At 38.1% G+C, this 27,854-nt stretch overlaps 3 protein-coding genes across 3 annotated transcripts; all 3 read left to right on the forward strand.

Moving 5' to 3' along the window:
• Positions 1–2,020: 2,020 nt before the first annotated feature.
• Positions 2,021–14,358, forward strand: LOC141836617 (phosphoenolpyruvate carboxylase 4-like). Its single transcript, XM_074724123.1, has 20 exons — positions 2,021–2,176; positions 2,338–2,501; positions 2,584–2,698; positions 2,783–2,860; positions 5,358–5,426; positions 5,499–5,577; positions 5,678–5,754; positions 5,839–5,934; positions 7,085–7,226; positions 8,934–9,068; positions 9,448–9,509; positions 9,642–9,923; positions 10,075–10,200; positions 10,306–10,407; positions 10,494–10,640; positions 12,018–12,116; positions 12,194–12,282; positions 12,500–12,626; positions 12,701–12,907; positions 13,206–14,358. Exons 1-20 carry the CDS (start codon positions 2,021–2,023, stop codon positions 14,028–14,030), a joined length of 3,177 nt encoding a protein of 1,058 aa, XP_074580224.1. The 3' UTR covers positions 14,031–14,358.
• A 3,183-nt stretch (positions 14,359–17,541) lies between these two features.
• Positions 17,542–18,288, forward strand: LOC141836415 (uncharacterized). Its single transcript, XM_074723903.1, has one exon. The coding sequence runs from the start codon at positions 17,577–17,579 to the stop codon at positions 17,994–17,996; it is 420 nt and encodes a 139-aa protein (XP_074580004.1). The 5' UTR covers positions 17,542–17,576; the 3' UTR covers positions 17,997–18,288.
• Positions 18,289–19,902: 1,614 nt separating this feature from the next.
• Positions 19,903–27,854, forward strand: LOC141836674 (protein transport protein SEC23 A-like). The gene is made up of 6 exons (XM_074724181.1): positions 19,903–20,226; positions 20,661–21,139; positions 21,431–23,251; positions 26,963–27,079; positions 27,275–27,346; positions 27,484–27,854. The coding sequence occupies exons 2-6, from the start codon at positions 20,675–20,677 to the stop codon at positions 27,619–27,621; spliced, it is 2,613 nt and encodes an 870-aa protein (XP_074580282.1). The 5' UTR covers positions 19,903–20,226; positions 20,661–20,674; the 3' UTR covers positions 27,622–27,854.

Raw genomic sequence — 27,854 nt, forward strand, 5'->3', positions numbered from 1 at the left:
ATAAATTGGGTACACACCCATAAGTCCCTGGGACGTAACTGAGTTGGGTCCGAATCTCGACAAAAGTCGAGATAATATTCTCTTCCGTTGTGGTCAATTGTATTTTCTCGATTTATCTCCTCATAGATAATCATGAGATCGATCATACTTGAGTGGTGGACAGAAGAAAAGGATACACACCCACCGGGTATGTAATAGGTATCTAGTGTAGTGTAGGGAACTCAATAATTTTTTTAAAAAATAAAATATTAATAGAATAAATAAGAAAAATTTTATACCTCTAATAAAATTAAACAAAAAATTAGATGGCAAAATAAGTAGAAAGAGATAAAATTATAAAATTTATTTTTAATTATTTTTATCAAAATTTTTACTCATTTATCTTGCAAATTCAATTTATGAAATTTACATAAATTTGTAAGTTGATAATATTAAATAATAAAATAAAATGACAAATAAAAATATGAACGTGTGTTTTCCTCGTATGATAAAGAAAAAAAAGGAAAAAACATGTATGTACATATATATTTTTGAAAACCAGGTTGTCCAGGAAAATGAGAAAAGCAGCATCTCATTAATAAATAAATTAGATTTAATTTATATATAATGATGGATGGATACTCGATCAAGTTTTGGGTAGGAAAAATCCTATCTAAGCTTGACCCGATAACAACAAATTCAAGTTCGGGTAATACTTAAACTCGATTTTTTAAAACAATTACCTAACCGGATTGAATTAGGTTTTGAATACGTGAATTCGAATTTTCATCCATAGTGACATGTAGTGCTTGGCACAATTTTGATCGGACTATATCATATTTTATCTGCTTGCTGAGCCATCTCTATCCTATCAAAGAAGCAAAAAGATGATTACACTCACTCCAAGCAATTTAGTATTGTACAACAAGATACACATAGATAAATCAGGTACATAATAAGCCCTTAGGAGAAAGGACATTCCGCGATTGTTAGCCCTGTGAATCGAACACGTGTCCAAGGAAAAAAGTCTGCCTCTTAAGAACTAACTACGCTGTGCCCTGAAGAGTCTATCCTATCAAGCTTGTAGCTGTGGTCACGTCTGATACAATATAATTCACAATTCAATTCTTATTGGTAATTTATTGAATCACACATCTAAATATCATATCCAAATTATACCTCCAAATATGATATTGTGGTAAGAAATAAGGTGCATTCTCAAATAATTAGAGTTTAATTTTCATCATCGGATTGAATAATTGATGTTGCTGAATTAGTCCGTTGATAAAATTGAATATCAGATTAAAAAAATAAATCCAAACTACGCATGCTGCTTTTTCAAATTATTAAATTATGTGCTATTTTTAAAAAATAGGAAATAATCCCTCACAAAGAAAAATTATATATGAAGAACATGACATTCACAACTGTAAAATTGAGTAATACTCTCTTGGGATCCATTATCAATTATAATTTTTCAATTTATGTTGAAATTTTTAAAGTCAATTGTATAAAACCGTTAAAGTTAAAAAGATGAATTCTAGGCTGTTTTGCATAAGAAGCAGAGTTGGGTACTTTGAAGAATAAATGTGTAATTAATTTGGCTATTTAGGAAATTTAGGTACATGATTATAGCGGTTCAATTGGATGGATCGGCCGGGCGGGTCAGGACCTACAAAATAGCCTTTTGTTGTCTAAAGGTCCGTCCTTTGTTTATAGCCTTGTGGGACCTACAATAGACCAGGTTACACTGGTCGTCCATTAATTACGTAGGTTGACTCACATCGAACGGCCGAGATTGCGCTACGGACCAGCGCCAACGATCCTGATTCCGCGGCGGGAGTACCTGAGCTCGCCATCTCCGTCGCCTCCTCCTGTCGTGGACGCGTGGCGCGTTCTCCGGCGTCCAGCCTCTCCTCTCCTCTCTCTCTCTCCCTCGTGGTTCCACTTTTTTGTTTTTTCTTCCGTCGTTGCTTCGCTTCTGCTTGTTTACAGTTGATCGGAGACCAAGTCGGGATCGGATCGGAGGAGGTGCGGGAAGATGACGGACACCACCGACGACATTGCGGAGGAGATTTCAATGCAGGCCTTCGAGGATGACTGCCGCCTCGTCGGCAGCCTCCTCCAAGACGTCCTTCACCGCGAGGTCGGACCCCGCTTCATGGAGAACATCGAGCGCAAGCGCGTCCTCGCTCAGGTCAGCTAGTTCTTCTATCCCATCGATGAATGGATGGTTTGCGAAATCTTCGTTTCTTTTGCGCATTGGGTAGTCTGCAGAATGCTCAGATCTTTTTCGCTATCTTATGGAGGAAGGTAGATTTTGATTAATACGAGTTTTTTGTTTTGTTGTTGTGGTAGTCTGCGCTTAATATGAGATCGATAGGGATGGAAGAGGCAGCGAATTTGTTGGATAAGCAGCTCGCGGCAGACATATCGAATATGACCCTCGAGGAAGCCTTGTCACTTGCCCGCGCGTTTAGCCATTACCTCAACCTCATGGGCATCGCGGAAACCCACCACAGGTGTGCTTTCTTTTCCACCTCTTTCACCCTCACTACATTTCGGTACCCTTCCTTCATTGCATACGCCTTGCTTCTGATGCAGAGTTCGCAAGGCACGCGATGATGCAAACTTATCGAGATCATGCGATGACACGTTCAACAAGTTGATTCAGACTGGCGTTTCGCCGGAAGAGCTGTACGACACTTTCTGCAAGCAGGTTTGTACTCTGATATTGGGGCGATGCTTTAATCAGTGATTAGCAGTTGATACAGGTTCGCTTTTTTCTTGCTCCTTCCTGCAGGAGGTTGAGATAGTATTAACTGCACATCCCACCCAAATAAACAGGCGTACCCTGCAATACAAACATGTTAGAATAGCGGTGAGCTCTTGACACCATATGTCTCTTGTACTTCTCATGGATTGCGCTTTCCTTGCTTTCAGTATTAGACTTCTCATTTTTAACTGGAGCATGATGGTTGTTTGCCTGATGGCATTCTGCAAAGAGAGGGCAGTCTCTGGTATTAGTTGGGGATTTCTAGTAATTGAAACATAATTAATTGATAGTTTAACCATATTTTAGCATTTATCTTATTCGTTTTCTAGTGTTCCACCATTTTTCATATTTAAAATATTAATTTTTCTGTCGTCCAATACTTTATCCTATTGAGATTTCTTCTCATTTTAAGCACCTCTTGTGTTTAATGTATGCATTTGTCTATTCTGGTAAGAGTATGTGCATGTGGATAGTAGTAAGTTCAGTTTGTCAATAGATTCTGAATAAAGTTGGCCTTGACTTATCACCTAAACGGTTATGTTTGCTTGAGCACTCGTTTACTGAGTATTGCCTTTTTTTCCTACTACATTAACCGACATTTTTTTGGTTTTTTTTTTCATTTTCCTTTCCTCCTCCAATCAGATACACTTGTTTGCTACCACTTTGTTTTCTAAAAGTTGTAGCATATTTGGGTCTTTATGGTTATTTTCATAGACTTAGTAATGCACAATGATGAAATTGACTTCAGCTGAATGTTCTTCTTTTGCTATTTAAAATGGCCATGTGTCCTAAAATTCTTCAGCTTTCCTCTTGTTGTACCCAATTTTAATCTGAATGATTTCCTATCAATAGAATTTTTGGAATTTGTTCAAGGAATAAGCTATGTCTGTTGCCTGGTTGGTGTGATATCAGTGGGTCTGTCAGCATCAAATATTAACCAGCTTTAGGAAGAAAAATGGCAGGATATAGACCAGTAAATAGGAGTAAGAATAAAGAAGTTTGTTGAAACTTCTCAAACGACACAATATGAAGGGTCAGCAAATGAGATCTTCATCTATTAAATCTGCATTCCACCTTAAGTTTCTTCAGTAAATTCTAGTGCAGTTTTTTTTTTGTATTTATTTATTTTGAAGGAAACATCATCGATTGCAGATTTGTTTGTTCTATGGACTAGATACGTTTCAATATGGGGCCATTGTCTCTTTTTTAATTTACTTGGTCAGGGTTCACTCTGTATGACTTTAATCATCATCATCTAGTAGTGTTTGTCCCAACTATTTGGGGTCAGCTACATGGATTTTGTAGTGATAAATTATGTAATACTTATCCTTTGTGCTTGTTGTAGTGCTTTGATCTGTACTATGAAGCTTTTATTATATGCTTAATATTTGTGAGACTTTCAGATTGTTTTATATGGCCTAAATTTTACACTCCAGAATCATCTCTCTTGTTTTTTCATAAATACACAAAAGTTTGTGCATGACAACCATATTAAACGTGGGGTTCCATTCTTATTGCTATCATTGATAAGGGTCCCTTTCAGGTAAAGCTCAACAAAAAAACACTAGAGAATGCCTTCTTTGTCCCTTTTACCTCCATATTTACCTAATTTGGTAACTCGTAGCAAGATCAGGGCATTTTATCTGCAGAAGCGCTTGGCTTGAAGACAGTTGTGTTCTAACAACAAAGGCCACAACAAGCCATGGGTGTACTGTTTGAGGAGGTCATTGTGTTCAATAGTTGATAGTAATTGAATAAGCCTAGTCCTCATGAACCAGGAAACTGGATATAAAGGTGGAGCCTACCTGCAACCCTTACTGTCAATTGCAACATTCATATTCTAGTAGTCTATGTATAGACTCACCTTGCTTCGATAACATCGTCATCAGGCAACTTCTGATGTGATCAAATTATCAAAGCAAAAATAAGTCTATACATATACTACTAGAATAGGAATGTTGCAATGAATCTATGTATTGACTCATCTTGCTTGATAACATCATCATCAGGCAATTTCTGATGTGATCATGTTCATGTTCACGATGATCAGTTATTATATATCCAAAACTGATATGGGAATTGCTTTAGGGATGACAAAATGGACAAACCTCTTGTTCTATGCCTTCTGCACAATATTCAATGAATTTGTTAGCCGATGTTCCTGAGCAAGTATGTGCTAAATCCATTAATCCTGTCATTGATAGAGAAAGTAGTATACGCTGAATAATCAATAATCACAATCATGTGTAAATATTATGACTAAACTTGATAAGGTGTACTTGTTGTGTCATGATGATATTGCAAGAAGAAAATGGATAAATTTTGAGCGACGAATGCCTTGGCTTCTAGAATGTGCTTTTGGGGATACTATTATCAACTAGAAATGCAGAGGCAACAAGTTCTATATACAATTGTGCCTAGGAACCTTCTTCACAAATTCAATAGTGGTGAATAACATGTCTTTAAGTCGAGTCAATTCACAGTTCAGTGTATATAGATATTATGGTATTTTCTAGGTTATGATCTTACTTTACCAGTCATCTTTCAGTTCTGTGGCCTGATATGCTGTGCATTTATTTTAATACATTGACCAATACTGCAGCACCTTCTGGAGTATAATGACAGACCTGATCTAAGCATTGAAGATAAAGAAATGCTGATAGAAGACCTGGTATCTTCTTATTCAGAGTCTTGTGAGTGAGTTCACTGAGTTCAAATAGTCATAAATCTTTTGTTTCCTTAGGTAAGGGAGATCACCTCATTATGGCAGACAGATGAATTGAGACGTCATAAACCTACTCCTGTTGATGAAGCTAGAGCTGGTATAACTGTTTTTTTGAGAAAAAAAAAACATGTATAATTTTGTATAAAAGGGTTGTTTCTCATGAAAAAATGAAGTTTACATTTGTTTTTTTTTTGTAGGTTTGCACATTGTTGAGCAATCACTTTGGAAAGCTGTACCACATTATCTTCGTCGTGTCAGCACTGCTTTGAAAAAGGTTCCTCTCTTTCTGTTTCTTAGCTTTGACTGAGATCCTAAGAGCTATGGTTTCACTTAATCCCAATTTTCTTGTCACTTACAGCACACTGGGAAGCCACTTCCACTAATCTGCACGCCCATAAAATTTGGTTCTTGGATGGGTGGTGATCGAGATGGAAATCCAAATGTTACAGCAAAAGTAAGTTCTTCATCTGTATGTTTAATTTATAAGTAAATATTTAATATTTCTCAAGTGTTAACCTGAATGTGCCATTTTCATTTTTTTTTTCTTATTGAGACTGATGTTAGCAGATTGGTAATTTTGTTCAATTTTTTGACTTGTCGCTCCTAGCATTGATTTGATTACAAACCTCAAGTATAAGTTTTGAATGCCCTCACTTTCCTTGAATGATGGAAGGGCTGTTTGCAGAGAAACAATTGGGTTTAGGATTAAATGTAGTTCAGACACAATATTAACAATACAAATGGTCAAATTCATGGTCACCTGTTGTTATAAGTCATGCTTTGTTAACAACTAATTCACATGGTCCTTTATTGTATGAAAAAGGTACACCAATACCTTTTTGTCAAGAAACTATACTGCTTATCTAAAAGAATCACTGGAGTCAATTTTTTTCCTAAAATCCTGAGTTGGAATGATGTTCTGGGACTGTGATAAAGTGCATTTCAGTCTTTAGTAATATTGGGAAGTGTATGGGTCCAGTCTTGGTATCAAGGACAGAAATTAAATGTTACACATACTTATTATACCTCACTTTCTCTCTTATGGGAAATGGTAATATAAGGAGTTGGTTCATAAGGCGTGAATCACATGACCTAAATATTCAAGTCCAAATTAAAAGAAGTGATTGCAAATCCATTTGGGTCCACGAATTTATACAATTAGCGCCAATTGAGTCCAATGGTGGACTGAGTATCCTAGAACTTGTCGAGCTAATCACTGAGCTTGTTTACGAAGGTCTTGTTCAATTACAATCTTATTTTCATTGGTTCAAAGTCTAACTTGTACCCTAGAACCATCCTACTTGTCAGCATGTGTGGTTCAACAGTGGCTTCACATCACATATACAACCCTATTCGAACACCTCACAATGGCTAAGATTAGGCCCCACTTTGATACAAATTATCACAACCAACATATATAAGAGAACTGATTCATTGATTTGTTAGGTCTAATCGTTGACCCCAAATTCTTAAGCACTAGTTAATACATTTAAGTGAAAGCATGCTGGTAGTTGTACCTTGTTTGTGCTTCTTGTTTGTTGAACTTGAATCAGCTCATTTTTTTACTCGTTGTCAATCAAAGGTATCTATTCTGTTTGCTGCAGGTTACCAGAGATGTTTCATTGCTATCACGGTGGATGGCAATTGATCTTTACATTCGAGAGGTCGATAATCTAAGATTTGAGTTATCTATGAACAGATGTAGTGATACGTTGGCTAAGTTGGCACAGGAAATCTCACTCCAAGGTTTGTTGTTGGTCTAATATATGCTTGCAAGTGCTAATGTGCTTCTATCAATTATATACGGCATGGTAGTAGAGTAACTAGTTCTGCATGGACAATATTCTCACAATATATATTTTTCTACCTGGTGCAAGATCTTCCAAAATGTATCTGTTTGATTATGAAAATGTTGTTCCAATAACATGGTGCATGGCTTCGCCTTCTTATTGCATTTGACAATCTGAAAAAAAAGGGAACCACTTATCATTCAAATGCTAGTATATCAAGGTCATAGAAGCATCAGTCACTAAGGTCTGTGTGTCTATTAGCTTCCCACTCCTTGCTAGGATCTAGGGCATTTTCAGCAGTTAACCCATTACTTTATATCTGGACAAAAGAGAATGTTGAAGTTTCAAGTATTGACATCATCATCAAGTCATGTTAGTAAAACAGTTAACACTTATTACTAGATTAATTAGAGTTTGTGATCTCCCTTCATCCCTTATACATTCTACTCTATTTGATCCAACTTGTCTCATTGTCGAATCTATTATTTGCCCTTGAACATATCCATACCATCTCAACTTACATGCCCTTGCTCAATTGAGGATGGTGAGGTTGTTCAAGGAGATGATTAAATTTTCTTATTCATAAGAAATAACTTGATTATTTCTCTTGCTGCTAGGACAAATCATCATGTCCAAGTTGGGTGGTTTATAGGCTCTTCCTTAGTAGTGCTAGTCACAAAAGGGCAACTAATGTCATTGTTTTCTAGAGAATTTGCCGAAACCTAGTTGCACACTGGTGAGGGAGAATTAAGCTTTAATAAAAGTGCTATGTGCTTTGAGATTGTTGATTGCTATGAGTCCATAATCCATCATTGGCAACTAAAGTTTCTAGCATAGTCTTTCCTTTTTAAGTCAAAATATGCTTGTTTCCATCTATATAATTATCAGTTTCATTAGTCAACTCTTGTCCTAGTGCTTGATTAAGTTGCTTGATTATGGGCAATGGTCTTAGAAGTTGAAGAAATCTCATTTTTCCAAAGATAAATATGATGAGATCAGGTATGTTACTATATTTGACCTATCAACATCATCCAAATTGGTTGCTAGAAGCTAAGGTAAAAACTTTCTTAGTATATCCTTTTTCTTCTATGTTATACACATATCTAACAATTTTCCTGCAACACTAGTTTATCTCTCATGATGCATATAGGGTTACCTTTCGAAGAATGAGCCTAAATATTAGATTTTACTAGGGGTGAGTAACTAATCAGACATATCCTAGCTGATCCAGAAAACCAAACTAATGCAAAAACAGGGTTCTTCGTCTTTTAGTCAAGTTTCTAAGCCTAGATATTATACGACTTGGGATGGGTTCATAATGTCGGGTTATCTAAAAACCCAAATCTAACCTAGTTATGATATATCATGTCATATGTCGCATATACCATATATACACACTGATATCTTATACTGAAAAATATTCTCTGTGTAAACATGAAAAATAAGACCCATATATTCACATAAATATTTACTTAGATTACATTCTTTTAGTACTGGAACATAAATCTCCTACCTACACCTTATTCTTTGTTGAAACTTGAAACTATGTTTTTATGCGGCAAAGCTGCTGCCCAAGTGTAATTCATTTCAATAAATAATAAAATGATTAGTTAAAATTTTGTAACAGTTTTTTCATAGAATTTATGTAACATTGTAAATGCAGAATCAGAATCTGAGAACTTGCATTCTGAAAGATGGAATTCAAGCGTAAATCGAACTCCTCTAAAGCATCCAAATCAGCATATATCTGCATTGCCAGCACAGCTTCCTGCCGGTGCATATCTTCCATCTTGCACAGGTAAACGTTTCACCTTTCCTCCTGTTGTAGTGGAAGTTTTTGGCTTTACATGCAATTGAATTGAGTAACTTGTTAAACAACTTAAGATAAAAAACAGCTTTGTGTAAGCAATTATGATGGTTGAAAGATGATATACTGAGCATATACTCAAAGAAAATAGACACATGGGAAAATGGGAGCATAAACCACCTACTGCATTCCTAGTTAAGGCCCATCATTGTAGGGTCTTTAAAATTTTTTATTGAAAACATTATTCTTCGGCAACTCATTGTGTAAAGATGATATTTTGTGGAATACAGCACAATAAGATATCATGAATAATGTTTTAATGCATTATGGTCATGAAACAGTCATCATTTGTTGTTTATTTTTCATGCAGAATGCAGCGATGGAGGATCTAAATATCCTGTAGTAGAATTTCCAGGCAACATTAATCGTCAGGTAAGTCTTAGTGGATATTGTTTGGATTATTTCATTTATTCATATCTTGAGGCAATTAGTCACTTTATTGTCCTTCAGTTGAAACTTTACAGATACATGTATTAAGGTCAACTGACATTTATTTCTCTACAGAATGATAAGAAATCTTCTGTTCGACTGAGTTTGTCCTTGCCAAAAACTGATGGTGGTTTTTCACCTAGTGGTGGTTCTTTACCTAGCCCTACTAGCCAATCATCAGTAACAGGGTCTCAAAAACTGACTAAATCAAGTTCCAGTCAGCATCTTGCACAAAGGAAACTATTTGCTGAATCTCAAATAGGCAGGTCAAGCTTTCGGAAGCTTTTAGAACCTAGTCTACATCAACGTCCTGGATTCACTCCTTACCGGGTTTTTCTTGGAAATGTGAAAGACAAGGTTATTTCTACCCTTGGTATCTCGACAGATAATGTTAAATGCTAGAAATTGCATGCTTTGTTTCTCTAGTTTACCCAAGAAAGTTAAGCCTTTATCATTGCCATTGTTTTAATAGATTTAGCGACCCTAACGCTATGCTCTTGCTCATTAGCTCCTCAAGACTCAAAGACGGCTAGAGCTTCAACTTGAGGATCTGCCATCTGAACACGATCCTACAGAATACTATGAAACTACAGAGCAGCTTCTTGAACCCCTTACTCTTTGTTATCAATCTTTGGTATGAGTTTAGAAACTCTCTCTATTCTTGTTCTTTCTATAAAATATTTGTAGCAGTTTTCTGCTGTTCAAATGGCACTACCAATCCTCTATATTCACTTTGAAGCAATCATGTGGATCTGGCATACTTGCTGATGGACGGTTAACAGATTTGATAAGAAGGGTAGCCACCTTCGGTATGGTCTTAATGAAGCTTGATTTACGACAGGTAGTACTTGCTGATTTTATTTGCTTCATTATGGATGTACTGGAGCATTTTCGTAGGTATGTTAACCTTGTATTAGCCTTTTACAGGAAGCTAGCAGACACTCTGAAACTCTAGATGCTGTTACTCAATACTTAGACATGGGATTGTACACTGAATGGGATGAAGAGAAAAAATTGGAATTTTTGACTAGAGAGCTGAAAGGAAAACGTCCGCTAGTTCCACCTAGCATAGAAGTATGTCGACTTTCTGAGTAGTTCACTATCTTCAATGATCATTGTTTACATGACATCAACTGCTGTTTGAAGTATTCCTTGAGAATAGGTGTTGATTTCTTATTTAGTTAATCATGTTTATACAATCAAAATTTCTTTAGTAGGATAACATATTCATAAAACTTCTTCCTTTATTATCAACATAAAAAGGGAATTAGTGAGCTACATTACTGAAATAGTTTATAATCTATCAAACATTGAGATTTTAAAGGAAGAACTACTTTAAGTGCACAAGGCTTAGTCAAGCCACCTAATTGTTACATTTTCATAAATATGGTTCATTAAACCTCTATAATGGTTTGCTTGACTTGGGTAGTTAAGAGGAAGAAGAGGATGAGGAAAACAACATAATCCCTTCCCTCTACTGCCCACCCCCTTATATCTGTCCACTCAACTAAATCAAGCTAGGGTATTACCTGACAAGTAATAAGATAGAATAAAACAGTACAAAGTACTAATTAATTCATGATCAAATGGATAAATTATAGTGTGATTGAGAGTGGGCTGAACTCTTGATAGGTCAGCTACTTGAGAGATTACTTTGTTGGAAATTGGTATTTGTAACTAATTGGTCGAATAAGGACATGGATAGCTATTTTGTAATTAGATCATCATAAAACAATTTCTAGAGTAAAGAAGAAATTAATGTCATAGAAACTCAGGCATCTCAATTTTTGTGCTCTCCTCTGGAAGCCAGAGGTATAGGTGCCTTAAGGGCAACAAACATGCAAACTAGTTTGAAGAGACGCAATTCACATCACCATATCGATGCTCCACTAGTTTGAGTCATCAACTTACCGACAACACAACTAACCAAACCTAAACCAATTGGATCAACTTCAATAGATGTGATCCAACATACTTTATATATGATTTTGTATCTCACTGATGATAGGAAGGTACATGCTAAGCATTATGGTAAACCACAATTACAGAGCATACTTGAAACCAAATATGTTGCTATCATTGTGCAAACCCTATTGGGGACCTGGTTGTTGATTTTTTGAAGTGCTCTGTTTGACATAGATATCATGTAGCAGGAATGTACTTCCACTTCATTGTGAAGAGTAATTTTCTAGGATTCCAGGACTTTCTTTTTGCGAAATTGTGCTCTCGTTACAGTTGAAAATATGAATTGAAGCTTAATCTTTGAAATTTCTATGATCCACTGATCTATTAATGAATAGAGGTTGAGAATAAAATCCATTAGTTTGTCTTTCTGCACATGTTTGATTGCTTAAGTCCCTTGTGCTGATATTTATAATTGTATCCGCTACGGTCCCATTCAACTAGTAGCATTTGTTTCTTTTTAATCCAAAATTAGACGGTATGTTTCAGGTGACTTCAGATGTGAAAGAGGTTCTTGACACTTTTAAGGTTGCCGCTGAACTAGGGAGTGACTCATTTGGTGCATATGTGATTTCAATGGCTTCAAATGTATCTACTTATTACACAAGTTACTTATTACGTTGCTATTTAAATATTTTCTCTGAGGCATTACTTGTAATTGGCAGGCAAGTGATGTTCTTGCGGTCGAACTGTTGCAGAAAGATGCTAGACTTTCAGTCAGTGGGGAACTAGGAAGACTATGTCCAGGCGGAACGTAAGATTACTAATTATCAGTTTCAGCATGGTATCACTTTTTCAATGTTATAGAGAAACTATGTCGGTACTTGTTTCTCGAAACTTAGCATATGAATGGATAGAATCATAAACCAATTGATAATAGAAAAAAAGGCTAGAAGCATAGCTCTGGACTAAATGTTGGAAGGAATATCTACATAGAATAGTGTGAGTTATATACCTTGCGCCTTTTACAGGCTTAGAGTTGTCCCTTTGTTTGAGACGGTGAAAGATCTCAGAGCAGCTGGCTCCGTGATCAGAAAGTTACTCTCGATTGATTGGTACAGAGAGCACATTATAAAGAACCATAACGGGCAGCAAGAGGTGATGATATTTTTCTTTACAGATCCTTCGGTAGTACTCATCTCTGATTTTAACAACCGGCAAATAATATCCAGGTTATGGTTGGTTACTCTGATTCCGGTAAAGATGCTGGGAGATTTACAGCTGCATGGGAACTATACAAGGCTCAAGAGGATGTTGTTGCTGCCTGTAAGGAGTATGGGATTAAAGTTACACTTTTCCATGGTCGAGGTGGTAGCATTGGTCGCGGTGGTGGCCCAACATATCTAGCCATACAGTCACAGCCTCCTGGTTCTGTAATGGTAAGTCAACCTACACTGAAGTTTTCGCTTTGTCGAGCCCAATCTAGCTCAGTCTATTTCACATTATGTATGCTTAAGTTAAAATGAGGATCCAATGAATGAATTATGATCCAATGAGTCATCATCACATTCATACACATTTTCATCACACTGTACCCAAAGCAACTAACTAGGACCTGCTTTCTAAGTCTTAATGGAACAAATGCCATTGCTTCATATTTTCATTCCTCAACTAAGCTTGGTGATTTTCTATATGTTGGTATGGGGGGGTTAATCTTCCTAAACATTCTGGTGGCAGGGAACTCTTCGGTCAACAGAGCAAGGTGAGATGGTCCAGGCCAAGTTTGGTCTTCCCCAGACTGCAGTGAGGCAACTAGAGATCTACTCGACCGCTGTACTTCTTGCAACAATGAATCCTCCACTCCCACCTAGAGAGGAGAAATGGCGATGTGTCATGGAGGAAATCTCCAAGGCAAGCTGCAATCAGTACCGGAACACTGTATATGAGAACCCAGATTTCCTAGGCTACTTCCAGGAGGCCACTCCTCAGGCTGAACTTGGATTCCTGAACATAGGAAGCCGGCCTACACGGAGGAAGGCTTCCACTGGCATTGGCCACCTAAGGGCCATTCCGTGGGTCTTTGCTTGGACCCAAACTAGGTTTGTGCTCCCTGCATGGCTCGGAGTCGGTTCTGGCCTCAAAGATGCATGCGACAAGGGCTACCAAGAGGACCTCAAGGCTATGTACAAGGAGTGGCCTTTTTTCCAATCAACCATCGATCTTATTGAAATGGTAGTCGCCAAGGCCGACATTCCCATAGCCAAACACTATGAAGAGGTACTTGTCTCCGAGAGCAGAAGGGCCCTAGGTTCCCAGCTAAGGTCAGAGTTACAGGCAACAGAGAAGTTTGTGCTAATTGTCAGTGGCCATGAGAAACTCTCGGACAACAACCGAAGTTTGAGGAGGTTGATCGAAAGCAGGCTGCCGTATCTCAATCCACTTAATCTCTTGCAGGTTGAGATTCTGCAAAGGTTGAGGCACGATGACGATAACCATAAACTTCGGGATGCTCTGCTCATCACAATCAATGGCATTGCTGCAGGAATGAGGAACACTGGTTAATATGCTTAGTATATACATATCTACTATAACCAGCCTGAAGCTCAAGTGCATCTTAGAAGCTTTCAAATGTTAGATATTTGGTCGTCGTCCCATGCATTGGACTTAAAAACAAACTTTTTTTTTTTTTGTGTTTTTTTATTGAGGGCTTGATTGATTTTGGTTGTGCAATAAGAGATGCTTGTGTTAATTAAATGAAGAGTGCCCTCGACTAGAAAGACTGTTTTTTTCTTTTTGTTTTTTTATTGTTGTGGTGATTGATTATGAAATAAAGTGAGTGATGAAATTACAAATATCCATTCAGTTATGACATTGCCATGCTAAGTTCAATTTCTATAGAAATGTTGAAGGTTGCTTTTAAATATGCATAAGTTATGTTTTAAATTTATTGGGTAAATCTCATGGTGAAAGGTAAGGTTATCTATCTCTAAGATTAATCAGGCAAAGCTCGAACAAAATAATGGATCATGAAGTGTATCTGAAATGGGCAAAAGATGGAACTAGGAAGAGGGCAAAATGAAGTGTGGCTGTAAATGGCAAAGATCAAACTGGAGGAATTTTGTGATCCTTGAGCATTGTGGAGGAAACAAAAAGGACAAATGTCTCTTACAAATACAAGGGCAAAATGTGACAAACTCAATTAGCATCAAAGGTAAAAAAAATGTCACAAAAATTATATGTTCCAATCTATTTAACACTTTAATCTACTCTTCGATGTGAATTAAACAGTGGAAATTATTGTCACTTTTCATAGGAAACAAAAAAGAGATTAAAGACATCACAGTAGTCAGCATACAGCACTGCAAGAAAACAATTTGAAACAGAATTTTACCTTTCCCTTTGTTGAATGAGTTCTACAGTAGAACAATCTTTGATGTCCATCTTTAAAGTGCTGCTTGAATCAAGATGATGATTAGTTGTTCAAAAAAAAAACTCAGCCTTAAATTTGATCTCTGGGTTCTTAATGTCATCTTGGCTCTGAATTAATCTGATTTCTAAGCTGCAGCAGAGCCTGAAAAAGATTAATAGAACAAAATCTCATGTTGAAAACACAAGTTGGATGTCAATAATGAAGAAACTAACAACAGCAAAAAAAAAAAAAGGTTGTCTATAAGATCTAAAATTTTTTGCAGGTTACAAAATGATATGGGGCATTAGGTGAAAATTAGCAGCGTTAATTCGCAAAATCAAAGTGTTTATCCTGATTCAAGGTTTAAAAGAAATAGGGCTGAGATTCACAACAGTTTACTTGACGATATGTCTATGATTTGGAACAAGAGTTATTTGAAAAGCGATTTAGATATAGCTTGGATTATCATCATGATCATCAAACCATCTTTGTGCCGATTATTTGGGATAAGATACATTTATCTTCCACTGAGCTACGATGAGGCAAGAAGTCCAAATCAAGATGAACAAATAAGAAAGAAGGGGAGGGAAAAAAAAACAAGCAGAGAAGGGATTACAGACACCTGGACGGTGTGAGATTGAACGCTAAGAACACGTCCGATCTCGGAAGGCACGCCATCGCCGACCTATTCGACAGCCTCCTCCACGACCTGCTAAAACCCCTAAAATCGACCAAAGAGGCAAACGGAGAAACAAAAGCAATCGAGAATTTGGACAAAGTCGAATCTAGCAAAAGATTAAAAAAAAAAAGTTCATAATATAATATGGCAGATCTTGATTGGTCTGACATTAAAAAAGAGATCAATAATCGACTCAAAGTGATATCTAACCTAACATATATAAAGTCAAAGGGTAAATCATGGCTCGAACTCGGTCACACGCTTAGGTGAGCTCGGTCACACATGTAGGTGAGCTCGGTCACACGCTCAAGTGAGTTCGGCCACATATATAGGTGAGTTCGGCCACACACTCAGTTCAGCTCGACCACACATTTAGGAGAGCTCAACCACACATTCAAGTTAGCTCGGCCATATGTTCAGGTAAGCTTCGGCCGACGCTCAGTTCAGCCCGGCCACACATTTAGGAGAACTCAGTCACACATTCAGGTCAGCTCGGTCATATGTTCAGGTCAACTCGGCCACACGCTCAGGTGAGCTCGATCGCACAAATAAGTGAGTTCGACCACACGCTCAAGTGAGCTCGGCCACACATATAGGTGAGTTTGACCATACGCTCAGGTGAGCTCGGCCACACATGAGTTCGGTAACATGTTCAGTTCAGCTCGGCCACACATTCAGGAGAGCTCAACCACACCTTCAGGTCAGCTCAGTCATATGTTAGGTCAGTTCGACCACACGTATAGGTGAGTTTGACCACACGCTCAGTTCGACATGGCCAGTTCAGCTCGACCACACATACAGGTCAGCTCGGCCAGACGTACAGTCAGCCCGGCTACACATTCAGGTCGGCTCCGCTATACCTTCAGGTCAGCTCAGCTCGGCCACATGCTCTCACAGCTCGGCTATTCATACAGTTCGGCCACATGCTCTCACAGCTCGACTATTCATACAGTTCGGCCACATATCTTCCGATCTCACACGTCAGATCAGTCATCAACGGACAAATACACTGACCTTTCTCCTTAGCTCAGATTTATCAGCTCATCCAAAAGGATAAGGGCGATGACCAAGTTCCCAAATTTGGTCCCCGAAAATCCCGCACACTTATGCGCACAACCGTCGAATGAAGATAATCAACCCTACTGAGCTGTTGGATGTTTGAAAACCATCAAAGATTATGCCTCCAATATCGTATTAATGGCGCATTAACAGCCAATCACACGTGTTAATCTCCAAAGATCACGCTCCCTCTGCTACTATATAAATCCCGCATGTATGAAGAGATGCTCTCGAATTCTTTACATATATATTCTACCTCTTCTTGTTTTCTTTTGACTTGAGCGTCGGAGTGGTCCCGTGAGAAATCCCGGCGCCCTGTTAATCTGCTCGCTCAGTTCTTTTCTTTCTCAGGTTCTTTTCATCGATAGGATCTACGAAGGTTGAAGTGGCATATCAATGATTTAATTATCAACAGCATCGAGCCAGAATAGTTCGCAAAGCCTGCTTTCGAGGTCATCGGAGATACCTGAAAAAAGAGGAATCGGAGCTGGAGTCGGCATGGATCTACAAGCAGTTCGTCCGAGACAAATCACGGCTGATGCTGGACGTGGGTCGGTTGATCCAAATAAATTAATGTTTTTAAAAAATTATTATTTCAACATAAAATTTAAATTTATTATATAAATATTTCATTAAATTAGTAGAACTAATCCTGATTTGCCATCTGTCTCATTGACCGAAACAAGAAATGAAGCTTCCCTTACAATTAATATCTCCAATAAACAATCCGACTAGTAAACTAATCCACGGCGCCGACCAAAGCCTGTTGCCACGCGTCTACATCCTGACGGTTCACGCGTGCCGACGTCGGATCCGCAGCAGCCGGATCGACACGGCCCAGCCGCGACAGTTAATTACCTGTCAGATTCCCTCGCCATCCCTATAAAAACCGCCCAAACCCCCGCCGTCTTCTCCACACATCGCAATTCAGCGATCCCCTTCCTTAACCGACCGACCGACCATGCCTCCTTCCACCCTCTCCCTCCCAATCCGCCACCACCTGCCACCCAGCTTCCCTGGCGACCTCCGCCGCCGTCCCCGCTTACCCTCCCGCAGAGTCGCCGCCTTCGGCTGGGACTACAGCGGCGGGAAGCTCGTCGACGAGAGCATGATCGTGCTGCGCAAGCGGATCCACGAGATGAAGATGGCGGAGACGAACTACGAGGCGCCGGCGGAGTGGATGGACTGGGAGAAGCGCTACTACGCGACCTACCACGCCGACGTCTGCGAGGTCCTGTGCCTGCTGCAGACCGTCCTGATGAGCACCAGGCCGAGCTGGGCGATCGGGATCTTCGCGGCCGTCACGCTCAGCGTGCCGGCCTCGGCGGTGCTCATCTCCGTCCACCTCCTCGAGGCATTGAATTCGCTCGTCAGTCACTGATCCCATTTCGGAGTGTTTGATTTCCTTCTTCTTTTTGATCAGAAGAAGAAGAAGAAGAAGAACACAGCGTATCCGATCCATGTAATATCTTATTGCTGGAACTGTTTAAATTTAATTGCAAGAATCTCGATCGGTTAATGAATTAGGATTATGTTTAGAACAGTTCAGAGTAGGAGAAGAAGAAAATGGAGCATGTAGATCGATGTTGATGTTGTTCGATGGATTACAGTCTGGAATTCTCATGAAATCCAGTTCAAGATCAATAATAATATATATAATCCTCAAGACTTAACGCGGTTTGCATATTGTTGGAATCCAATCACTATCTGCTAATAATATCAAAATAAATATTACTGATACTGATAATTGTGATCTAAGAACACAATGATAGGTGCATTAACAATGATGTTTCACTTTGTTCCACTAGGTGAGTGGAGATCTAGTTGCCCTTAAACAATGAATTCGGCATCTTCGATTCGCTATTCGCAATCTCGCGGCTCTTAAACCCTAGATTTCTGCCCTGTTTTTAGCTGCACATTGAGAATGAGTGTGAAGAGGTGTTGAGATAAGAAGAAGGAACAGTGGATGCTGCCCCACACGCTAAAACAATGCTTGATGGCTTTTTGTTTTGACAGTGATTTAGTTCCTTGTATTTGGTGGAGGGAAATCACTGAAAGCAACTTACTTTGGATTCGTTCAGGATTTTCTCATGACGTTGATTTGCCTTAATTTGTGTTGTGTGAACACACTTGCTAAGTTGAATGAAAATCTAATATGATCATGTTACTTGCTCGGTAAGAAAGCATGGATTTAGATGAATCAAACATTCGTGAGTAAGTTTGATATTCAATTTGATAAGATTCATTCAATATACACATAAAGTAAATGAATAAATTGAACAATGTGTATTTAGTTTGTTAATATTCATAAATAAACATTGTGCAAAGTTTGTGAACTATACACAAAGTAAAATGAATAAATAAGTTTTTATTATCAAATTTAATATCAACTAAATAAGTTTTAAAATATAAAAATTCAAAAAAATTAAATTTTAAATTTGAATTAAGAAAGCATATAACGACTATAAAATATAAAAAAAACGTTTAAAAAGCTTCAAGATGTTTGTTTGCTAGTTTGATCAATTTTTTAGATTAATATAACATTTTCATTCAAAATTGTTACATTATTTTTTGATGATTTAAATTAGAAAAGAAAGTATATAATAACTATAAAATATTTTTAAAAAATACTCTACAAAGGGTTAAATAAAAGTATAATGCTTTTAAAATAGTATAACGACCATATGTCTAATCTATCATAGACAAGTCTAATCCATCACTTTTTGACTAATCCGGTTCTATAAAAATGATTGGAATTTGAAGAACCATCTAGCAACAGTCCCAGTCTTAATAGACCAAGACGATTTTGTGATGGTCGACCTAATCAATGAAAGTCAAAATTAATTTCAAAATCAAAATTTACGTTTTGCGTACTATCTATTAAGGAGGTAAATCGAGAAGTGAATGAGAAATTAGTTGATCACGATAGAGGATGATATTGTCAATTAATGTCATATAAAATTTGAAAAACTCTTATCCACTTTAATAACTCTACTTATTCATTATAACTAAGTTAACTATAAAAAGCTCTACATTCTTTTAATGGAGGCCATGAACTCCATATTTAACCATGCCCTAAAAGTTAATTTGATGAAAAAAAAAGGGAGGTTCATTTGAGGATGGTGTTAAAATGGACTTCCTTTTATAATTTTTGGAAAAAAACGAATGTTTTCTTAATATAACAAACAGCAGGGGTGTCAATATCAAATTTGCCTCTTTTTTTTCCTTCCCTTTTTTTCTTTCGTTTCCTATATTTCCTCCGTATCTTTCCCCTTTCCTAGATTTTCCTTTTTCCGTACTCGAAAGATCTACGGCTTCGAATGGATTCGGATTCGCCCAAACCCACGATTTGAACCCTCGAACGAGAGCGACCACGGCAAGGGCCGCCGAGGCAGGAGACCTAGATCGGGCATTCCGCCCTTTGCAGCTGCATCAGACGAGGGAGAGACGAGGGCACTGGCGAGCGATTCCTGCCCTCTCTCTCTCTCTCTCTCTCTGATCTTTGGTTCTCGTCTCATGCCTCGCTTCAATCCTTCCAATCGCTCAGACAATCCGAATTAGATTGAGAGAAACGCAGCGATTTTGACTGAAGGGTCGTTGACGACGGCCAAGTAAGTTTTCTGCTTCCTTGCCTCAGCTGCCGTTTTTTTAAGTGAAGAGATTCTGAAACATTGGTTAGTTTCCTTTTCGTTTTGTGGAATTTCTGTTTTTTTTTCTTCCTCTGCTCGATTCTCGCTCTTTGATCGTCTATTGTCGTAGCAAAGTTGGATCTTTTCTTGTTGATTTCGTCGGACTTTTGGTTTTGCTCCTTTTGTTATTTGTTTGCCCTTTATTCATTGTTACTGCTGATTGTAAATTGATGTTTTGGGTTGGTTTTGTTTCCTTATGAATTCCATCTTTTGCTGAATTGAAGCTCGTCATATCTTCATTCAGAAGTTTTTTGCAGTTCCATTTTCAATTGGTTTCGTGGTGATTTTGTTAACATTGTTCTTCCACATAATCATTAGGTTTCTCGTTTGTCCTTCTTACTGACAGGATTTGACAGGAACTTGAGCACCCATGGATACTCCATCGCTTCCACCTCCTTCTATGGGCTACTCTCCTCCAGTTGCTACTCCTAATGCCCCAATGCCTCGACCTGAACGGCGGCCTACTCCACTTGCATTCTCCTCTCCATCAACATTTTCTTTTCTGCCACCCCAACAAAACCAACTGCCTCGCACGTCACCACAGACGCCTAGCTCACTGTCATCAGGAGACGGAGTCCATGTTAACACTGCTGTTTCACAGTTCAGCACTCCTCCCGGACCACCACTTTTTGCTCCACCTCTACGGCCAGCAGCAGTGCCTTTCCGAGCTACACCGACAACCCCGCAACCAGTACCATTCTCGTCAGGATCTACTTTGCCAACATCCTCATCGCCTCATTATTCCAATGGATCCCATGAGCTGCCATTGCACCATTCTGCTGGTCTGGATGAGTCTACTTTTGAGTCCCCGTATGTTCTATTTTCTGCTCACAAGGTATTCATTGTGATACTGTAAATCAAATTTCCTATCAACTTGTATTATTGTTTTCTTCTTCTTTTTTTGGTTTATTAATCTTCTCAGTGTTCTTTTAAACCATTTCAACCTTTTTGCATAGATTAACTTGGGTTCCTACAATCAAATGCTGTTAGAAGGTGTATTGGTTTTCTTGCTATTATTTGCAAAATTAACTTAAAGAACATGAACTTTTGCCCTTCAGCTAATAAGTTCTTAATGGTAGGGTTAGGCATCTTCAGCTAATTTTCCAAGTATTACTTCCCATGATAGGTGTTAAAGCGTAAAAAACTTGCGAATGTGCCTAGCTTGGGTTTTGGAGCTTTGGTCTCCCCTGGGAGAGAAATTGCACCTGGTCCTGAGGTTGTACACCGTGAACCTTATCGTTGTCAAAGTTGCGGGGCTTATGCAAACCTTTACTGTGAAATTCTAATTGGATCAGGACAGTGGCAGTGTGTAATATGTCAGAGGTTGAATAGCAGTGATGGCGAATATATAGTTCCCAGTAAGGAAGATCTTCAAAACTGGCCAGAACTCTCTTCCTCAGCTATTGATTATGTTCAGATAGGAAATAAACGGCCAGGTTTTATTCCAGTTTCTGACTCGAGAATGACTGCACCTATTTTTCTTGTAATTGATGAATGCTTAGATGAAGCACATCTCCAGCATCTCCAAGGTTCTTTGCATGCTTTTGTTGACTCCTTGCCCCCCGCTACAAGGCTTGGTGTCATAACATATGGGCGGACAGTGTCGGTGTATGATTTTTCAGAGGGCTCAGTGGCATCAGCTGATGTCATACCAGGTGACAAATCACCCACCGAAGAATCTTTGAGAGCTCTCATATATGGCACTGGTGTTTATTTGTCACCTGTACATGCTTCACTTCCCGTGATGCACACTATATTTTCATCTCTAAGATCATATAAACTCAACATTCCAGAAGCATCTCGCGACCGATGCATAGGTACAGCAGTGGAGGTTGCTCTAGCAATCATTCGTGGACCATCAGCTGATATGACACGTGGAATCATCAAAAGATCAGGAGGCAATTGCAGAATCATTGCCTGTATTGGTGGTCCTAATACTTATGGACCTGGATCAGTTCCACACTCAGTTTCTCATCCAAATTATGCATACATGGAGAGGACAGCTATGAAGTGGATGGAACATCTTGGTCAAGAAGCACTCCGACATGAGACTACAGTGGATATTCTTTGTGCAGGTACATGTCCAGTTAGGATTGCTGTTCTACAGCCTCTAGCAAAAAGCTCTGGTGGTGTACTGATACTTCATGATGATTTTGGAGAAGCATTTGGTGTCAACTTGCAAAGGGCATCCATGAGGGCTTCTGGTTCACATGGATTGTTTGAAATACGCTGTTCGGATGATATTCTTGTGACTCAAGTCATTGGGCCAGGAGAAGAGGCCACTGCTGATTCACATGAAACATTCAAGAATGACTCTTCAGTTTGTATCCAGATGCATAGTGTTGAAGAAACACAGAGCTTTTCCTTGTCCATGGAAACTAAAGGAGATATTAAGAATGACTATGTTTATTTCCAATTTGCAGCTCGTTATTCAAATATATATCAAGCTGACATTTCTAGAGTGATTACTGTGAGGTTACCTACTGTGGATAGTGTATCCATGTATCTTAGAAGTATCCAAGAAGATGTAGCTGCTGTGCTTATTGCTAAGAGAGTTCTCTTGCATGCTAAGACATCTTCTGACGCTATTGATATGAGACTTACAGTAGATGAAAGAGTTAAGGATATTGCTTTAAAGTTTGGTTCTCAGCCACCCAAGTCCAAGCTTTATCAGTTTCCTCGGGAGTTATCAACTCTTCCTGAAAGCTTGTTCCATCTTAGAAGGGGATCACTCTTAGGAAATATTGTCGGTCATGAGGATGAAAGGTCAGTCTTAAGAAACTTGTTCTTGAATGCCTCATTTGATTTGTCCCTTCGGATGTTGGCACCTCGATGTCTGATGCATCATGAAGGAGGTACCTTTGAGGAGTTATCAGCATATGATCTTGCTATGCAATCTAATGCTGCTGTGGTCCTTGACCATGGAACAGATATTTTCATATGGTTGGTAAGTCACTTTCAGCACTTCCTTGGTCGGACAAACTACATCATTCTTATTCTTGCAATTTAAAACATGTCAGATAACTCTTATCTAGTCTCGCGATGGATGTTCTCAATAGTTTTTAACTTTCCTTCATGTTGGTATATACATGAACTATGAACCTCAAAATGATTAGCAGATTGTTTGAGTAAATTGATCTACACTTCTGACTTGTCTGTTAGGCAGGTTGGTAAATCTGGTCTTTTTCTGATGATTTCAATGTATTATAAATATGTGTATATTGCCAATCTTGCATTAGTTTCCTTGATATTAGTGCTAAGTAGTTCTTTTTAAGTCACTGAAGTAACCAAGTACGAGGGAAATATAAAAGGCTGTTTCTTTTCTTGTGTTCAAGTGGGCATTATCTTAAATGCCATGTTTCTCTTTAATTGGAGAGCTTTCAATGAATCTGCTTGGGTTAATAGAGGATTAACATCTTGTGCACTTTCCGTCACATTATTCTAATTGTGTTTTTTGACTTGTTTTATTGTCTAAATTTGTTTATGATCAACTATATCCATATTCACATACGGTAACCTGCATCAGGCATTCTACTATACTATGGTCTTACTGTAACCAAGTATTTTCAATTCACCCATTAAACTAATTTCAAGCTTTAGATTTTTTCTAATTTATTTGCAACATGCAATCTGGCCTATGTAACAATCTGCTTAGTCAGTTACATATGTGGCCTAGCCAGTTGCTTTTTAAAACCTTGCTTTTTCATCCATCATTTTATTAAATCCAAGATTCCAAAGAGATTAGGTATGTTTCTCTTTCAAGAGGCCCTTTCTTCTTTAGGTGGATGCAAATATTGGATCACTAAACTTCCATTAACTGTCTCCATTGAATGCAGGTTTACACTGTACTCATTTTCTCTTCTAACATCTACAGGAGTAAATATCAGACTTTTATTCACCTCTCTACCAATATTTTCTCCTTTTTCTCTCTTATAAAAATGGCTATTGGAACCCTAATATATCTTTCTTTTTCCTATAACTATCTTTTGATCTGTGATCTTTTGTATGAGGTAAGGAACAAGATTTGTAAATTTCAAGAGTGCATAATGGTTGCTTATGCAGTTGTAAAAAAAAAATCCTGTTTGACTCATTTGAATTATTGTCTTGACCAAACTAGTTTTAAGGTCAAATCCATATGGGAGCATGTTACTAAATATGTTAACTTAATAACTTTTTTCAAGTGATAAACATTTCAGATATTAATTATATTCATTCTGCAACTAAAGGTGGAATCCGCCACCTTAGCGGCCCCACATGATCGGGCCCACGCCAGATATTAATTATATTCATATTCCTTAGATATGTCGTCTATTACACATTCAATAATATTGATTGATAAATTTTGTGTGTTTTGCGTGGTATCATTGGCATCACGGAAGTATGAATTTATGTGTTGATTAATATACTGTTGTATATATATATATATATATATATATATGTTAATCCTTCGATCAATTTTTTTTAATTTAATTTTGAGCATAATATCTTGCATATCATAGATATGTGTTATACAGTGGGTCAACTGCATATCACCTGCATATGGTTTTTGAAACTTTATAGGAAGAAAAATTGGGGAATTGAATTCAGAGTATAGCAATTGTTTGACTTTTGCTAAAGGAGGAGACAAGGATGTAAAAACACATTATGGCAACAATAACATTAAAAAAATCTGGTACAACACATCAATCACATGATTCATATAAAAAACGAAACAATGCCATAGATACTTGTACTCTTCATCTACCTTCTCTATACCTTTGTTAGGTGCCAACTTTCAATCCCTGAACTCCAAATGGACATTGGATTCCTGTTGATCACATGCCAAATATTTTAGGACTAGCTTGTTTAGACACTTGATCCACTTGTATATGAAACTCATACTCAAGTTAGAGTAAACATAGGATAATAGAATGCCGATCTAAATGCTGAGTAAGCAGTGGCATTATCTTGTTTGGTCAGGGATGAAGCTACCAATAAATTGGATGTTTATGATGAGAAGAAATTGGCAGAGGCCATTGTTTGTGAGCAGAGAGGAGACATCGCTGTGTTTGTGAAGAGAATAGTTTGTTAGTAGAAGTGCAGCCAAGGTTTTATCTTTTCATTTTTATTCGCTCTCCTGTTAATGTGTTTATCCGTTCTTGGTCCTAAACATGTCTTTTGCCATTATTATGTTAGTGTCTCTAATCTAATTTATTGGTTGGAACTCTTTCATCATGGGATATTTATAATCCTAAGGAACAAGAAGGTCAAAGCACTTATCTCCATCTTCAAACCAAACCTATGCCTTATATTTTGCTTGATATTAGGTGAGAGTAACAATACAACAACTACTCCAACATTGATATACCACTAAAACATAGGGATCTCGCTGAACATTATTAGATGACCAAATACCAGATGGAGGATTGTTGGTTGATGATAACAATAGAGTCAAGATGTTTTTGTTTGGTTGGCATAGGCTTTTGCGATGATCATGTAAATTTACATCATATTCCTTGTCTTCTCCATCTTCTACTTGATTAATGTCATCAGGCACCAGCTTATACTGTCATGCGGTATGTTGGTCATCATCAAAATTATTTGTTCTAGCTATCATTCCTAGCATTAAAACAAAAATTTAAACGTTGGTGCATTCTTACCTGCCATTGTTACTTGGAGAGAAACTGTGTACAGTAGAGTCAGTAAGGTTGACACCTTCACAGAGGCATCATTGTAGCTGTTGAGGAGAAGGGTGAAGGTGCTATCATTGAATTGGTGATTCTTCTTGGAGATGACTAAAAGTGAACCTAATTTGTATCAAAGGAGGTTAAATGAGTTTGGCTTTTTAGGGATGTTCTAGTTTAGATTTATGCACAGATGAGAAGAAAAAAAAGAGAGCAAGAACTAGCTGTGTCAAAAAGTAGAGTAGGGGAGGTTGCACATTAAAGGAGAATAGGAAAAGGAAGAAAACACTAATTCTAGGAGATCAAACCACACTTCTAAAAATTGATAGAGATAAACACAGAGAGAAGAGGAGTTGATTTTCAATCCATAGGAAGGGAAGGCAAGGAGTTTTTATGGTGGTGCAAGGTATAGTGGAATGCATTGATGAAGGAGACATGCGACTCTAATCTTTGGGGAATTCTAATCTTTGGGTCTTAAGGGAAATCCAAATGACGTAATGCGGGAGAGGACATCATAGCGTAATGCGGGAGAGGACATCATAGCTTTGGTCTTGGAAGAACTCCAAGGGGGAGCATGCAGGGAGAATATTCTTTCCAGCATTAGGCTTGCACGTGTAAAATATAGAACAGTATGCCTATAATTCTTCAGTTTCTCTGTTTTCTTGTATTCTTGTGCGCTTAAAAATCAACCTATATTCAATTACTTCTGACTTGCAGTTGAGTGGGTACTCCAAGTTTAGGCTACTCTTTTTCTTTGTAAACATGAAAATTCTGATCCAATAGAATCTATCAATCCATTATTTATGAATGCTTCGGTTGTTTAACATCTCATTACATAGGTTAAGAAACCAAAGGCATACTGAATTGCTTTCAAGTTTATACTTTACATCACTTTTTCATTTGACTTTCAATCGTCGTTGGTATATAAAATTGCTCCCAATTTTTCACTAATGTGCATTCAGCATTCACGATCGATTGGCTGGTCTTTATGTCAGGGTACTGAGCTTGCAGCTCAAGAAGGAAAAAGTGCAGCAGCTTTAGCAGCTTGCAAAACATTAGCAGAGGAACTGTCTGAGCAACGTTTTCCAGCTCCTCGGATTCTTTCATTTAAAGTTCGTTTTTCTCTACATATCTTTTTAATGTCGACGTCTTTAGTCTTCTTTTTCCCGTTCTATTCTAAAATTCCTTAATTCTCCAAATCAATATGCAAATATTAGACTACAAACTGTTGAGTTTGCTAACCATCATGACCGATGGTAGCTTCGCTAGATCTATCCACACACTGATGTGCTTCAATGTCGGAACAGGAGGGAAGCTCCCAGGCTCGGTATTTTGTTTCCCGTTTGATACCGGCACACAAGGATCCTCCTTACGAGCAGGTAAAGATTCCCTTTTCTTCCAAAGGGTCTCTTGCATAGGAAAAATTATATAAATGAAACTGGCATAAACTCGAGATGATTTTTTATTCATGTCAAGAGTTTGATTGCTAACCCAAGTTCATCCTTTCATAAATCAGGAGGCAAGATTCCCTCAGCTTCGCACCTTGACCCCTGAGCAAAGAACAAAGCTAAAATGCAGCTTCGTTCATTCTGACGATTACAGTTTTTGCGAGTGGATGCGAAGCCTGAAGCTAGTGCCCCCCGAACCCAGTTAAACTCCCAGCAACAATCTTATCGTGCCTGAGCTGCGACAAAACCAAACTCTCCTCGCAAAACATGCCCTCAAACTCATCGAATCCATCAGGTAAGATATGCCAATTCAGAAAATTCTGAAAGGTGCTTTACAGGTGAGAGGTATCAGAGTACATAGACGATTTTTTTCCCCTGCGATCGGCTTAGATTTTGAAATTTCAAAAGCAATAAATATCTAGCCTTTATGTTTTCTTTA

This window comes from Curcuma longa, chromosome 10, assembly GCF_044706935.1.
Source record: "Curcuma longa cultivar G26 ecotype Majalengka, Jawa Barat chromosome 10, ITB_CL_G26_1.1, whole genome shotgun sequence".
Lineage (NCBI taxonomy): Eukaryota > Viridiplantae > Streptophyta > Magnoliopsida > Zingiberales > Zingiberaceae > Curcuma > Curcuma longa.